Source organism: Leptonotus elevatus, chromosome 20 (genome assembly GCF_054856555.1).
Source record: "Leptonotus elevatus isolate MCC_2025b chromosome 20, RoL_Lele_1.0, whole genome shotgun sequence".
Taxonomy (NCBI): domain Eukaryota; kingdom Metazoa; phylum Chordata; class Actinopteri; order Syngnathiformes; family Syngnathidae; genus Leptonotus; species Leptonotus elevatus.
Window position 1 is genome coordinate 651,623 of NC_141258.1, and position 11,931 is coordinate 663,553.

General features: G+C 46.8%; 2 protein-coding genes across 2 annotated transcripts; both read right to left on the minus strand.

Annotated features, from left to right (window-relative positions):
- Positions 1-149: 149 nt before the first annotated feature.
- trim16 (tripartite motif containing 16) lies at positions 150-7,695 on the minus strand. Its single transcript, XM_086063615.1, has 7 exons — positions 7,267-7,695; positions 6,240-6,610; positions 4,159-4,488; positions 3,855-4,026; positions 2,091-2,186; positions 855-1,229; positions 150-758 (listed from the first exon to the last, which is right to left on the minus strand). Exons 1-7 carry the CDS (start codon positions 7,400-7,402, stop codon positions 535-537), a joined length of 1,704 nt encoding a protein of 567 aa, XP_085919741.1. The 5' UTR covers positions 7,403-7,695; the 3' UTR covers positions 150-534.
- A 181-nt stretch (positions 7,696-7,876) lies between these two features.
- fads6 (fatty acid desaturase 6) lies at positions 7,877-11,908 on the minus strand. The gene is made up of 6 exons (XM_086064591.1): positions 11,698-11,908; positions 10,672-10,838; positions 9,962-10,142; positions 9,701-9,888; positions 8,573-8,752; positions 7,877-8,454 (listed from the first exon to the last, which is right to left on the minus strand). Exons 1-6 carry the CDS (start codon positions 11,891-11,893, stop codon positions 8,305-8,307), a joined length of 1,062 nt encoding a protein of 353 aa, XP_085920717.1. The 5' UTR covers positions 11,894-11,908; the 3' UTR covers positions 7,877-8,304.
- Positions 11,909-11,931: the final 23 nt, after the last annotated feature.

The following is an 11,931-nucleotide window of genomic DNA, read 5'->3' on the forward strand; positions in this document are numbered from 1 at the left end:
GACAACGTAAACACACGCACACCAAAATACTTAATACGTTGTCAAATCCAGAAATAAGTCGTTATTACTGTGCTCTTTTTGTCACATTTGTTTAGTACGTGTTGAAATTAAGTGCTTTCATTTAATAAAAAAAATTAAAAAAACAGGACGCCCATACTGTATCATTTTATTTGAATCATCTTCAGTCAGTAAACGTTAGGTTGAGCTGTTTTTCTAAAAAAATAAAAAATCCATTTGAGAGTGTAAACTTTTTAATAAGATCATGCCAAGTTCATGTAAGTTTATGTCAAACACGTATGTAGGCTAAATGTGTCATTGTCATGTGAACCCTGATACACATAATGTATATTTGATTGGTTTGTCCTTGAAGTATCTGAAGGTTTGAGCAGGAATTCTCATTCTCTGCAATTCCATGGAGAGATGCAGGAAGTGTGTGTGCATGACAGGATATAAATAGACAAACACTTCCTGCCGGGTCACAAGTGACACATGAGGCGGGAAGCTTCCCGGACGCCAGCCGGCGCTTCTTAGCCTTTACGGAGGAGGGACGCCGTTTGCGGGGGACGTGGGCGGAGAGGGGCTCTTGAGGGGCAAGGGCTCGCCGGGCGGCACCAAAACCACCACGTTCTCCTTCTTGGGCAACCAGAAGGCGGGATAGAGCGGCTCCAGGAACTCGGCCTCGTAGCGGTGGATGAGCGTCATGGTTTCGTCCACGCCGTAGAAGGCCAGGAGGCCGCCGGCCGAGTCCACGTACACGCCTGAAGGAACACGTTTAGTACACAAATTGCTTCCAGTTTGCACACGACGCTGGCGTATGTGACCAAAGGCGAACGGACGCTCTTTTTCATACAGACCGACTCGCGTGAACTTTTCCACGCTGAGGGGCGTCTCCACGCCGCTGTGCCAGGCCGAGAAGGTGCGTCCGTTCCAGTGCAGGCACCAGGAGAAGTTGTTGGCGGTGATGCAACTGCTGCTGTCGTCGCCTTTGCGCTGGATGCTCTTGTAGGTCAGGCCCACGTGCGTGCCCTCGCCGCCGATGTCCGCCTCGAAGTAATGGCGGCCCAGGTAGAAGCTCTCCACCGCCAGCACCTGCCGCCAGTCCTGGAAGCGCTCGGGGAGGTCCGGGTAGGGATGCTGCCAGGGCGTGGTGTTGGTCACCTTGCGGTTGTCTTCCGTCAGGCGCAGGAAGACGTGAGCCGTGTCCGCGTCCAAACTCACCGAAACGCCGTCTGCGACGCACAAAAACACATTACGCTCTTTTCACCCGATTTTGGTCAAAGGCTGTTTTGAGAGTCACAAAAGTTTTGCGTGATTATCTTTTTGTCCCGTTATGGTAGTGGTGTCCAAACTACGGCCCGGGGCCAGTTGCGGCCTGCCGACTCTTGACTTGGAACAGGTACACAGTTAATCGAGTAAATCCCGAGGCACAATTTTCCAAAGCATCTTTCAAATTCAATTTGTTGGTAACCCACTGCATTGCCGTCTTGAAGTGAAAATATGAGTTGACAAAATATTTTAGTGATTTATTTTTAAATTATTTTATTTATTATTATATATTACTTTTTATTTTATTACTATTTAGTTTTTTTAAATGATATATCATTTTTATTATTATGTATTTATTTATTAATATTTATCAATCCGATTTTTCACCATCATCACGACCCTCTGAGGGAATCCAAAACTATGATGTGCCCCGCGACCAAAATGAGTTTGACGAGATGGATTCATTTCATACAATAAATGAGATGAAATTTGACATCAGACAGGCTGCTCGGGTTCAGAGGTAGCAAATCCAAGTCCAGAAAGTAAAAACCCTACCCAGTTTGCTTTTAGCTCCAGGTGCTAGCTAGCTAGCTCCCATGGTGCTCGTTTACCTGCTAGGGAGCTAGCTAGCTAGCTAGCTAGCTAGCATCAATGGCTAAAGCCAAACTATGGCAGGGCGTTTACTTTCTGGACCTGGATTTGCCACCTCTGCTCGGGTTCATGACTTTGATGAAAATGTCCAAAAAGACCAAAAAGGTCAAGTCAGGTAATGACGTAACGGTGCCACCTGGTTCCGTAAGGTTTGTGTCTTTTGTCACACTTACACTTGAGGAAGTCGTCCCGCGTGACCGGCTTGGGAAGGCTCATGTGCTGTTTGGCCGCAACGATGGCTTGGACCGTCGTCTTGATTCCGACCTTGTCTGAAAAGCAAATAAGTCGTCCTTCACACAACCAGCACGTTCACATGGCAACAGCTCACATCCACAAAACAATACAGACTCTTTTTTTTTTAAAGGCCATTATTATGATAATACGTTCACATTTTTGTGAGAAATATCGTCATAGTTTCTTTTCCAGATTAAAAGTTTTTTTTTTTTTAATTCACTTGTTCAAATATGACTTTCTTTAAACATTGCTATATATTGATATTATATCATAATAATAATTGTATTTTCATAAGATCACAACTTCTTATCCCCAAATATTTTCCCACTTTTATTTATTGCAAAATAATGACTATTTTCATAACATGACACATTTTCTTCCCTAAAATGTTGAATTTGTTTTTGCAAAGTTACAATATTCTTTCCCCAAAAACTGTACTGACAACGTTTTCATTCTGATGCCGTTTCGCACGATCGTTACAAATCTGGACCCAAAAAGTTGCTTTGAGTCTTGATTGAAGCGAACGTGCCTTTTGGAATGCGGGAGGAAGCCGAAGCATCCGCAGAACACGCAACGCCACGAAATATGGAAAGGCAGAGTCCGGATTCTGGCACATGACCTCTGAACCAGGAGTCACACGTGCTAACCGCTAGCTTGGAAAGCCAACGCAAGTTGAATGGAGACTGTTTTTGTTTAGTGAAAATGTTTGTTTGTTGCCGTGACTTCAAAAACGTTGATCTTCAACGAGCAACGAGTCGACTCGCCTTCATTCAACCTTTTGCAAACTAGCGCGACCCGACTTTCTTATGGCAAAATGCTCCGGGCGGGTTCCGATGGTTTTTCAGCCGAGTGACGAGATCTTTTTGGACAGGGGTGACGCTCCACACCTGCGTGTGGCCCCTGACACGCAGGCGCAACATTCCACACGTGCAAGAACACGCCTGCGGAGCTTCAAGCTGCGTCGGGAATCATCGCTTGGGTCCAAATCACTGCACACGCATTTCCATGGCGTGGACGTACACTCTATAAACACTTGGGGTCAAAAGGAACCCAAATTGGGTCAAAAAAGGACTGACCCAACTTTTTGGGGTTATTTAATTAACCCAAAAAGTTTGGTCAAGTGAATAACCCGCAAAATCACCCCAAAATTGGGTTGATTTATTTCTGGGTTATTCATTTAATTTGACCCAAAATTTGGGGCTAAATACCTCGAAAAAATGGGTTCATTTTTGTACCCAATTCAATTGGGTTAGTCAACTAACCCCAAAAAAGCTGGGTCAAAAGAATAACCCAACCCAAAGGGTCGATTTGTGGGTTTACTTTATGGCTCGGTTGATTTGTGACCCAATTCAATTTAATGGGCTAAATGGTACCCCAGAAAGATGGGTCGAATGAATAACCCGCACAACACCCAATTCATTTAATTTGCCCCAACTTTTTGGGTTAAATAACAAAAAAAAAAGTTGTGTTGGACCATTCTTGACCCAATTTGGGTTATTTTTGACCCAACTGTTTTTCGAGCGTACAGTCGATGTTTGGTTCCGAAACGTCGACGCGACTGCACTCGTAATCATTCCGATTCCCAAACCCACAAAAAGAGATTTTTGAAGGAAATCCTGTTTTGTTTTTGTGTGTGTGTTTCGGTTGAAGCGCTTGTTTTGTTTTTGTGTTTTGTGGCGACGTGAGGCGAGTTGCCGACTGACCGGCGCTGCACGTCTCCTTGACCTTGTCCATGTAGGACGTGGCCAGCGCCTCGCACAGCTCCTGCGTGACCTCGGCGATCACGCGGCTCACCGACTTCAGGCCGTCCATCAGCCCGATGTAGACGCCGGGCAGCGAGAGGTCCGCCGCCGCCTCCTTCCACTCGCAATACTCCTGCACACGCATGCACACATCGTCAGTTCCCCGACGGAGCCATTCTGTCTTTAATTCTGATCGGATGCCAAAGTGTCCCACTTGTTGGAACGTGTGTGACTTTTTGCGTGAGAAATATTGCGTGCGCGCCACCTGCAGGAAGTCGACGTCGTTCTTGTTGCGCGAGAGCTTGTCCAGGTGCGCGCGCGCCTTGTTGAGCTCGCCGCACCTTTGCTCCAGGTGGGCTCGGATGCCCTCGGCCTGGCCCAGCGCCTGCTTCTCCTCGGCCTCCAGGAGGTCGCTGACCTCCCTCTCCGCCTTCTCCACCGCCGCCCGCAGCTGCTCAAACTGGGCGCGGACGACGGCGCGCACCTCCGTCACCGAGTTGTGGATGGAGACGATGTTGAGCTGCAGCTTGTCCACGGCGTTCTCCGCCGCCGTCACCGTCTTGCTCATCTCGCCGCCTTTCTCCTTCAGCTCCCTCTGAGGAGGAGCACACGCACACGCATTATGGCATATGATTTTCCTGTTTATGAACATGTCCTGACCCGATATAAATATATGATGAAATGACGACAAGGCATTTCGAGCGCCCCGACATTCACAGTCAAAGGAGGAAAGCGAGCGTGTGTCCCGCACATTTGACACCCTTTGTGGAAACGATCCTGGCTCAGTCACAATCTTTAGCACATTCCTCATTTAAGCCAACGTGCGCGCGTGCGCGTGCGTGCACGTGCGTGCACGTGTCATTGGCGACGACGCGAAGGTCAGCGACTGCCCCGAAGAGACGCAAATAGCCGAAGCTTGATCTTGTCGCACGTCAGCAAAAGCTTCTTGATGCCAATCACTCAATTTAACGATCCACCAATCAAGCAAACAAAAAGTCAATCATCCAATCAATCAACTTGAAAATCAATGTCACAATCAGGAAGAGGTCAAATTCCACTGAGCTCGTCACATTCGAACATCAAACTTATCACGTTGAGAAGTGAAACGTAACACGTTTGGAACGTGTGACACAAAACTTTCCACGTTACGTTAATGTTGAAATTCATAATTTGTCACATTTGATTGTTGACCACATTCAAATGTTTGCAATTTGATAGTGAACTTTAGTTTTCCTTGTGCGGCAGCAATACATTTCCTCAGTTGTTTTTCTTTTTTCTTCTCCCACGATGGATGCGAGACTTTTCATAGATCTGCTAAATCAGATTTTGTGCCAATTTTCCTCAACTTTCCTTCCTTGCGAAACTCGTAAACAAGCCGGCTTGAAATGTTCCGACCTGTCAGGTGACCCCGGAAAGAAACCCGCCAACGGCCACAATCACGCATACTCACATGGAAAGTTTCGTTAGTATACACTTTTAAATGAGTAAATATTTTTCAAAATTACAAAAATAATGGAAATAAATATTTTTTATATAAAATTATGATATATAATGTATAATATAATACAAGAATCTATATTTATATTTTAATATTTTTTTAAATACAAATTGAAAGAAATATTTTTATATGAAAGTAATAAATATAATATATATTGTATAACAGAACAATCTATACAATTATATTGAAATTAATACATATTTATAAAGAATTACAAAATAATTCAAATCAATATTTTGATATAAAATTAATATATAAAATATATGCATAATAGCACAAAAAAATCGATACAATTATATTTGAATAAATCAATATAAAAAAATATTTAAATAAATATTTTTCGATATAAAATATACGTATAATAGAACAAAACAAATGATATACAGTAAATAAACAGCCATGTGGCTCTGTTTCGAATGGGTTATGTTTTTTTTTTTAAACGGATGATGTTTTTTAAGACCCACATTGTGCTTCACACTTTAACAAAATGTTGCCATATTTGCCAACTTGCACAATTCGTCGGTACTCTTTAATTATTTATTATTATGTAGTCTCGTTTGTATGTGCCTTTTGATTTCGTCATGCTTGCACGATGACAATAAAGATTCTTGATTCTTGTTTTTTTTTTTAAACTCGCCGATCGACGATTGGCTGCCGTCGAACTCCGGTGGCGGAAGGCCGCCGTCTCGCATCTTTGACATACCAGATTCATGAAAAGGATCCTGATCATTGGGTTTAGGTGTGTCGGAGGAGGGAAAGCTCAAAAAGACGCAAGACCGCGGGCTTCCGCCACCGGAGTTCGACGCCTGCCGAGACACGAATGGGCCGGCGCCGGCCCGGCGACCTGCCTCGAGCTGCGTGCGCGCCTGCGCGACGGGGACGGTGCGATGTCCGCGGTGCTCGTCGTCCAGGCAGTCGCGGCACAGGCAGCAGGCGTCGGCGCGGCAGAAGATCTCCAGCGGCCACTTGTGGATCTCGCAGGTGCGGCGCTCGATGTCGCGCAGCGGCGCCACCAGCCGGTGGTTGTGGAACTTGGCGTTCTCCAGGTGCGGCCGCAGGTGCTCCTCGCAGTACGACACCAAACATGTCAGGCACGACTTGAGCGCGCGCCGCGGACGCTCCATGCACGAGTCGCACACCACCGCGTCCTCGTCCGACACCTCCTCCTCCTCCTCCTCCTGCTGCTCCTGCTGCTCCTGCTGCTCCTGCTTCTCCTTCCCTGCCCAAACAGCGACAAGCGTGGCTCGCGTCTATCCACGTACTAGGAGCTTCTTCGTCCGCACTAGTAAACTATTGCAGGCTCCATATTGAATAAATGCAACAACTAGTAGGACATGTTACAAGTGAGGCAAAATCACTAGTAGCATCTCGTAGGGTCCACTATTGCATGGCAAACAGCAACAAGTTGGGACTCGTAATGCTACTAGTGCAACACTAGTATCTTGTTCCACTAGTGCGCTGACTAGTGAGGGTAAAGAGCTTGCTAGTACATGGTTTTAGTGCACTAGTGCAATAAATGTGTCTTACTAGTAAAAACAATTTCCACTATGACATTTTACCATGGAGGCAAAACAGTGCACTAGTGTACATCTGTCTACGACTCGACTTGTATGTGCAAAATTGTACACGAGATGCCAACTAGTGTACAATTTTGTCTCACTGGTAACATGTCCCACGAGTTGCTCTACTAGTTTTACAAAACTGACAGTAGCGGAAAATAAAATTTTGAGTAAAAAAAATGATAAAATAAAAAAAAGAGGTGCTCTACTAGTTTGAAGGTTTTGTGTACTAGTCGCTAAAGAGTGCACTAGTCCATGGATATGAAGGATGTGGAAGAAATGCTTCCGCCTTCACTCGCACTTTCTTGCTCCTCACCCAAGTCCTTGTCAGGAGCTCCTTCCACTTGGGGGGTTCCGTCTGGGGCGCTTTGGGGGTCCTCCTGGTGGACCTCTTGAGGGTCTCGCTGAGGAACCACGACCCGCTGCTGGGGCTCATCTTGCGCGGGCTCCATGTCGCTGCTGCGGCTCCAGCTCGTCTCACTTCCTGACTTGCGAGTGGAGGAGACGCGAGGCGGCCACACCTCGACGACGTCAGCCACAAAAGTGGAGGAGCTCGGCCCTCCGACCGGCCCACTCGCCTACCGCGCGGGCGGGCGGGCGGGCGGAGCCCAAAAAGCGGCTGCCGAACCGGCTGACAAGATTCCATTCCGCTGACATTCCTGCACTCAGGTGGAAGGCGTGCGCGCATGCGCAGAGACAGTCGGCACAAAAGTGCCCCGCCCAGCCCGTCCGCTTGCTCGCGGAGATGTTATGGAAGACAAATCGACTTCCGGTCTGAAGGCTCTGACTTCCTGTCAAACACACGTAGGAACTACAAAAACAAATACTTCAATACAAGAACATTGACACGCACACAGCACACAAATAATTTTTAAAAAGCACAATAATACACAAATACACAAGCTTTATTAATTCATCATGTGGTTGTCAAAGCAAAAAAGAAAATTATTTCATCTTATTATTATTATTATTTTTTTTTTAAACAGTTTCCAGATCTGAATGTTTCATCTAGCGACAGCTGGGGATTTTCCACATTTTTTCAAATCATCTACTGAGCGTTGCAATTTGGCGGAGTTTGTCCCACCAACTGGTCAATTAAAATGTCTGTAATGTATTTGTTTGTCATTTCATGCATTCATCACAGAATTTCATTTCATTGATGCAAACAATTCTTTGACACGGACAACAAAGTAGCTGGCCAAACCAATTCTCATTTGGAAGAATCCAATTCAACCTCTGAACGCAAACGTCCGCCCACCAATCATTTCCAGTGACAAACATTGCAATTGTTCAGCGGTGACGTCCAATTGAGCAGCAAATGTGGATGGTTTGCTATGTGGCGTTCGTCCCGTCATCACTGGATGCCAACCAGCTGGGTGATGGGCGGGGCGGCGACCATCAGTTCCTGATACTGGTGGAAGAAAAGACGAAGGCGGGAAATGTAGCCGTCCTGCTGGTACGGGAGATTGCGATCGGACAAGTAGCGACACACCACAGGTTTCACCTGACACGGGACGTCACAAATCAACACGCACACAAACAAAAGGACGTCTGGCTTCTATCTATCAAATGTGGCCGTAGCAGCAGGCGGATGCTGCTGTTGCCGTGGCGACGCACGCTACCTTGAGACACATGTTGTCGGAGAGGAAGGGGAAGAGGTGGTGCTCCACGTGGCAGCTGATGAGCGAGTGTCCGAAGGTCCAGTCCAGCAGGACGTTGCGCGGGAGGTTGAGGGCGCCGTGAGACATCTGCAGCAGACGCGCCGGCCGAGCCCAACGGCTGAACATGGACAAGCCGATGTGCTGACAAACAAGCACAAACTTTAGCCAGATTCAAATCAAATTGCAACTTCTGACACCAATTTTATCCAGCCAGCGTTTGGTGAATTCTGCTTCCCAGTGATTGGAAGACTCAACATGGCCGCCAATCAGGGGGAAGATGTTAACATCATATTGTATATTGATGAGAATTTTTTGACATTCAACTGGAATGTCTCGAAAAAGGCCATCCTGAGCAATTCCAACACAAATCTTTTAAATCCAATAAAAGGACATCTGAGATTGTCATTAAATAACAAAACAAAAACAATAGCGAGGGCATGGGAACTTGAATTCAAATCTGGAAAATCATTTGCTTTTTTGACATTTTCAAAAGGTTTGCATGCAGATTTTAGCCTGAATAGTTTGAAGGTGCGACGTGTCAGCCGACAAGAAGACGCTACGAGAGGTACGAAGACAAAAGTGTGTTCCGAATTGATTCTCAAAGTGTGCCACGAGGTGCCCTCTAGTGGTCTGCAAAAGAATCACTGATTTACTACACCAGTTGGATTTTTTTTTTTAATCTACGTTTGCATCACATCTTTACATCTTCAAAAAAAATAGTTTGAAGTTTGTATTAATTTATTTTTCACTTTTATGTGCTATACATTAAAGTTTTGAAATTTTGGTTTTAGAGTGGCTTACGTGATCTAAAACATTTTTTGAACTAATTTTCTCTTTTCATTTAATATTTAGATTTTATTCTTGTAAAATTGTTTCCTTAAAAAAAAGAAAAAAACTTATGACAATTTATTCTACATTTTGACGTTTGTCATGTAATATTATGACTTTGTTGTTTCATTTGGAGTTTTATCTATCTTGGTGTCAAAATCTTGAGCGATACCTTCTGTTGCTCTCAATGCATTCCATTTAATTTTTATTCCGTTTTTTTCCTTCGTATTCATATTTCAAGCAAGCAGGCCGGCGACTCACCTGGAAAATGTTGACGTGTATGAAGGGCAGAGAGAACATGGCCCTGGTGACCAACATGCAGAGCGCGGCGCCCAGCGGCGAGCGGAAGCCCGACACGGCCAGCAGCAGCCACAAGTGCGAAGCCACGCCCAGCAGGATCAGAAGAAGCGTCCTCAGCGCCAGCGCAGCAGACGCGCCGCCCACTTCAGCTGACGGCAACAAGACGTCCGTCAATTGCGCAACTCAAACGACGGCAAACGCAGAAAAGTGCGGCACACTGACCCAGGGCGACGAGGGGCGTGATGACGGGCATGGCCAAGGGCGCCACGAACAGGTAGAGCAGGCGGGGGAGGCGCGGGAGCTTCCACGTGCTGGAGTCGCCGAGGCCCAACACGTTGGTGTGAGCGTGGTGCAACTTCACGTGCGCCGACGACGACACGTGCGCCGAGAAGGCGCCGCAGATCTGCGCGCCGCGCCGTCATCAACAAACAAAACAACATAAAAAATATCGTCTACACAACAGCCGTCAACGACAACAAATACAACACGCGGAAGTTCTCAGGTGGTGGCGAGCCAACAACGTTTTGGTCAAAAACTGTTCCTGAAAACACATGTTGACTATACGTTATATTCTCAAACACGCCGTTTCAAAGGAGTGTGACGTACTGCCGGAAACATTTTGCTTGTTTTTTTATATCGGCTTTCCAGAGGCTGAGCTGCTCTGCATTTGTTTACTGGTGGCGAACGCACGAGGCAGCTTTCCGGTGGTTTGCCACATTTGTCCCAATTGGAAATTTGCTATGCTTCTGCGCTCTACTGCAAATACCCAAATAAGAATGTTGGGGGGGAGGGGGGGGGGGGGGTTCTACTCGCAACCACGACACACCAGCTGAGAACCCCGCGGAAGAGCATCAAGACGAACAACAAACGCATAAACTCAACGGAACACGACCATCATCATCATCATCATCATCATCAACGAAGAACGTGACCTCGATGAAGAAGAGGGCCCAGAATCGGTTGGCGGCGGGCGATTGGCTGAGCGCGCCGTGACTGGCCAGGTGGCTCCCTTTCACCGTGATGACGGCGTGGGCCACGCCCATCAGCAGCAGCCCGCACGTGAAGCGCAACCAATCGGAGCAACGCAGCAGCAGGAAACCTGAAAGGCGCGAGCAACACACACGTTGGCGTCGCCACGCAAAAACACCAAGCAACAGACAACTTGTTGAAATCACGTGAACTGAAGTTCGACAAAAGTGAAGATCAAGTCAAACATGCGGAAGAAGAGGAAGAAACAGGAAAGAGGATGATGGGAAAGTGAAGGAAAAAGGATAACGCGCGATGCTTGGTCAGCCATGGATAGTAAAAAAAATGTTAAAAAAAAAGAGGGCAAAAAGGATGGGCCGGAAGTCGACAGGCAACTTACTTTATTAATGGGGGGGGGCTTCTTGGCGCTACCACGAGTCACAATCAAGCGTACTATTCTGCATGCGACCGCCCAAGTCCACAGCATCAAATACGTATGACGTGCACTGACGGGCAAAAAGAAGTGCCAACAATAACAAGCAGGCGCCACCTTGTGGCGCGGCGCCATACTGCGATTTGTTACAATAGACAAGGACAAGAAAGAATCAGCAAGCTTTTTAAAAGCAGAGGTGACCAATCCATGTCAAGAATGTCAAAACACTCCCACATTTGATCTTGTTTATCTGCCGCTTGAGTCGAAAGAAGCGCAGGCGGCTAATGTGGCTAAAGCTAAACTGTGGAAGGGGTTTGATTTTCTGGTCCTGGATTGGACACTGAAAGGGACAAAAACAAAATAACAAATGAGCTTGCTTTCAAATGATGACTTCAACAACATTCCTAGAAAATCACAATATCCCACACTGATCCTTAGGGGCAACAGTGAGCACCACATTGGTGACTCCTGAAAGAGAAGAGGAGGAATCAAGGAAGGCGAAGAAGGAAAAAAAGAGAAGAGGAAGTAAGGAAGCGTCAGGACGGGACGAGTCACCGACCGGCTGGCAGGCAGACAATGAAGGCGCCGGCCAGGATGGCGCAATCCAGGCCCCTCCGCTCCCACCAGCTGCTCGCCTTCACCACCTCCTCCACCTTCCTCTTCAGATCCTTCATGCTGCCTTCCTCTACATCCTTCTTCACCTCCTCCTTGCCTTGCCGGCTCCTCGCGCTCGTCGTCTCGCGTTTGCCGTCCATGTCGTCTGCTGTTTGTCTGCTCGCCAGCGCAGTGCAAA

Bases quoted from the DNA above. Each gene is read 5' to 3' on its own strand.
- trim16 (XM_086063615.1), bottom strand. From the start codon at position 7,402: ATGGAGCCCGCGCAAGATGAGCCCCAGCAGCGGGTCGTGGTTCCTCAG. The intron at 2,187-3,854 runs GTCAGTCGGCAA...TTTGCTTTTCAG, and splicing joins CAAGGAGACGTGCAGCGCCG to ACAAGGTCGGAATCAAGACG. The intron at 1,230-2,090 runs GTAAGTGTGACA...TGTGCGTCGCAG, and splicing joins GCGGGACGACTTCCTCAAGT to ACGGCGTTTCGGTGAGTTTG.
- fads6 (XM_086064591.1), bottom strand. From the start codon at position 11,893: ATGGACGGCAAACGCGAGACGACGAGCGCGAGGAGCCGGCAAGGCAAG. The intron at 9,889-9,961 runs GTCAGTGTGCCG...TGTTGCCGTCAG, and splicing joins CACGCCCCTCGTCGCCCTGG to CTGAAGTGGGCGGCGCGTCT. The intron at 8,753-9,700 runs GTGAGTCGCCGG...CTTGTTTGTCAG, and splicing joins TACACGTCAACATTTTCCAG to CACATCGGCTTGTCCATGTT.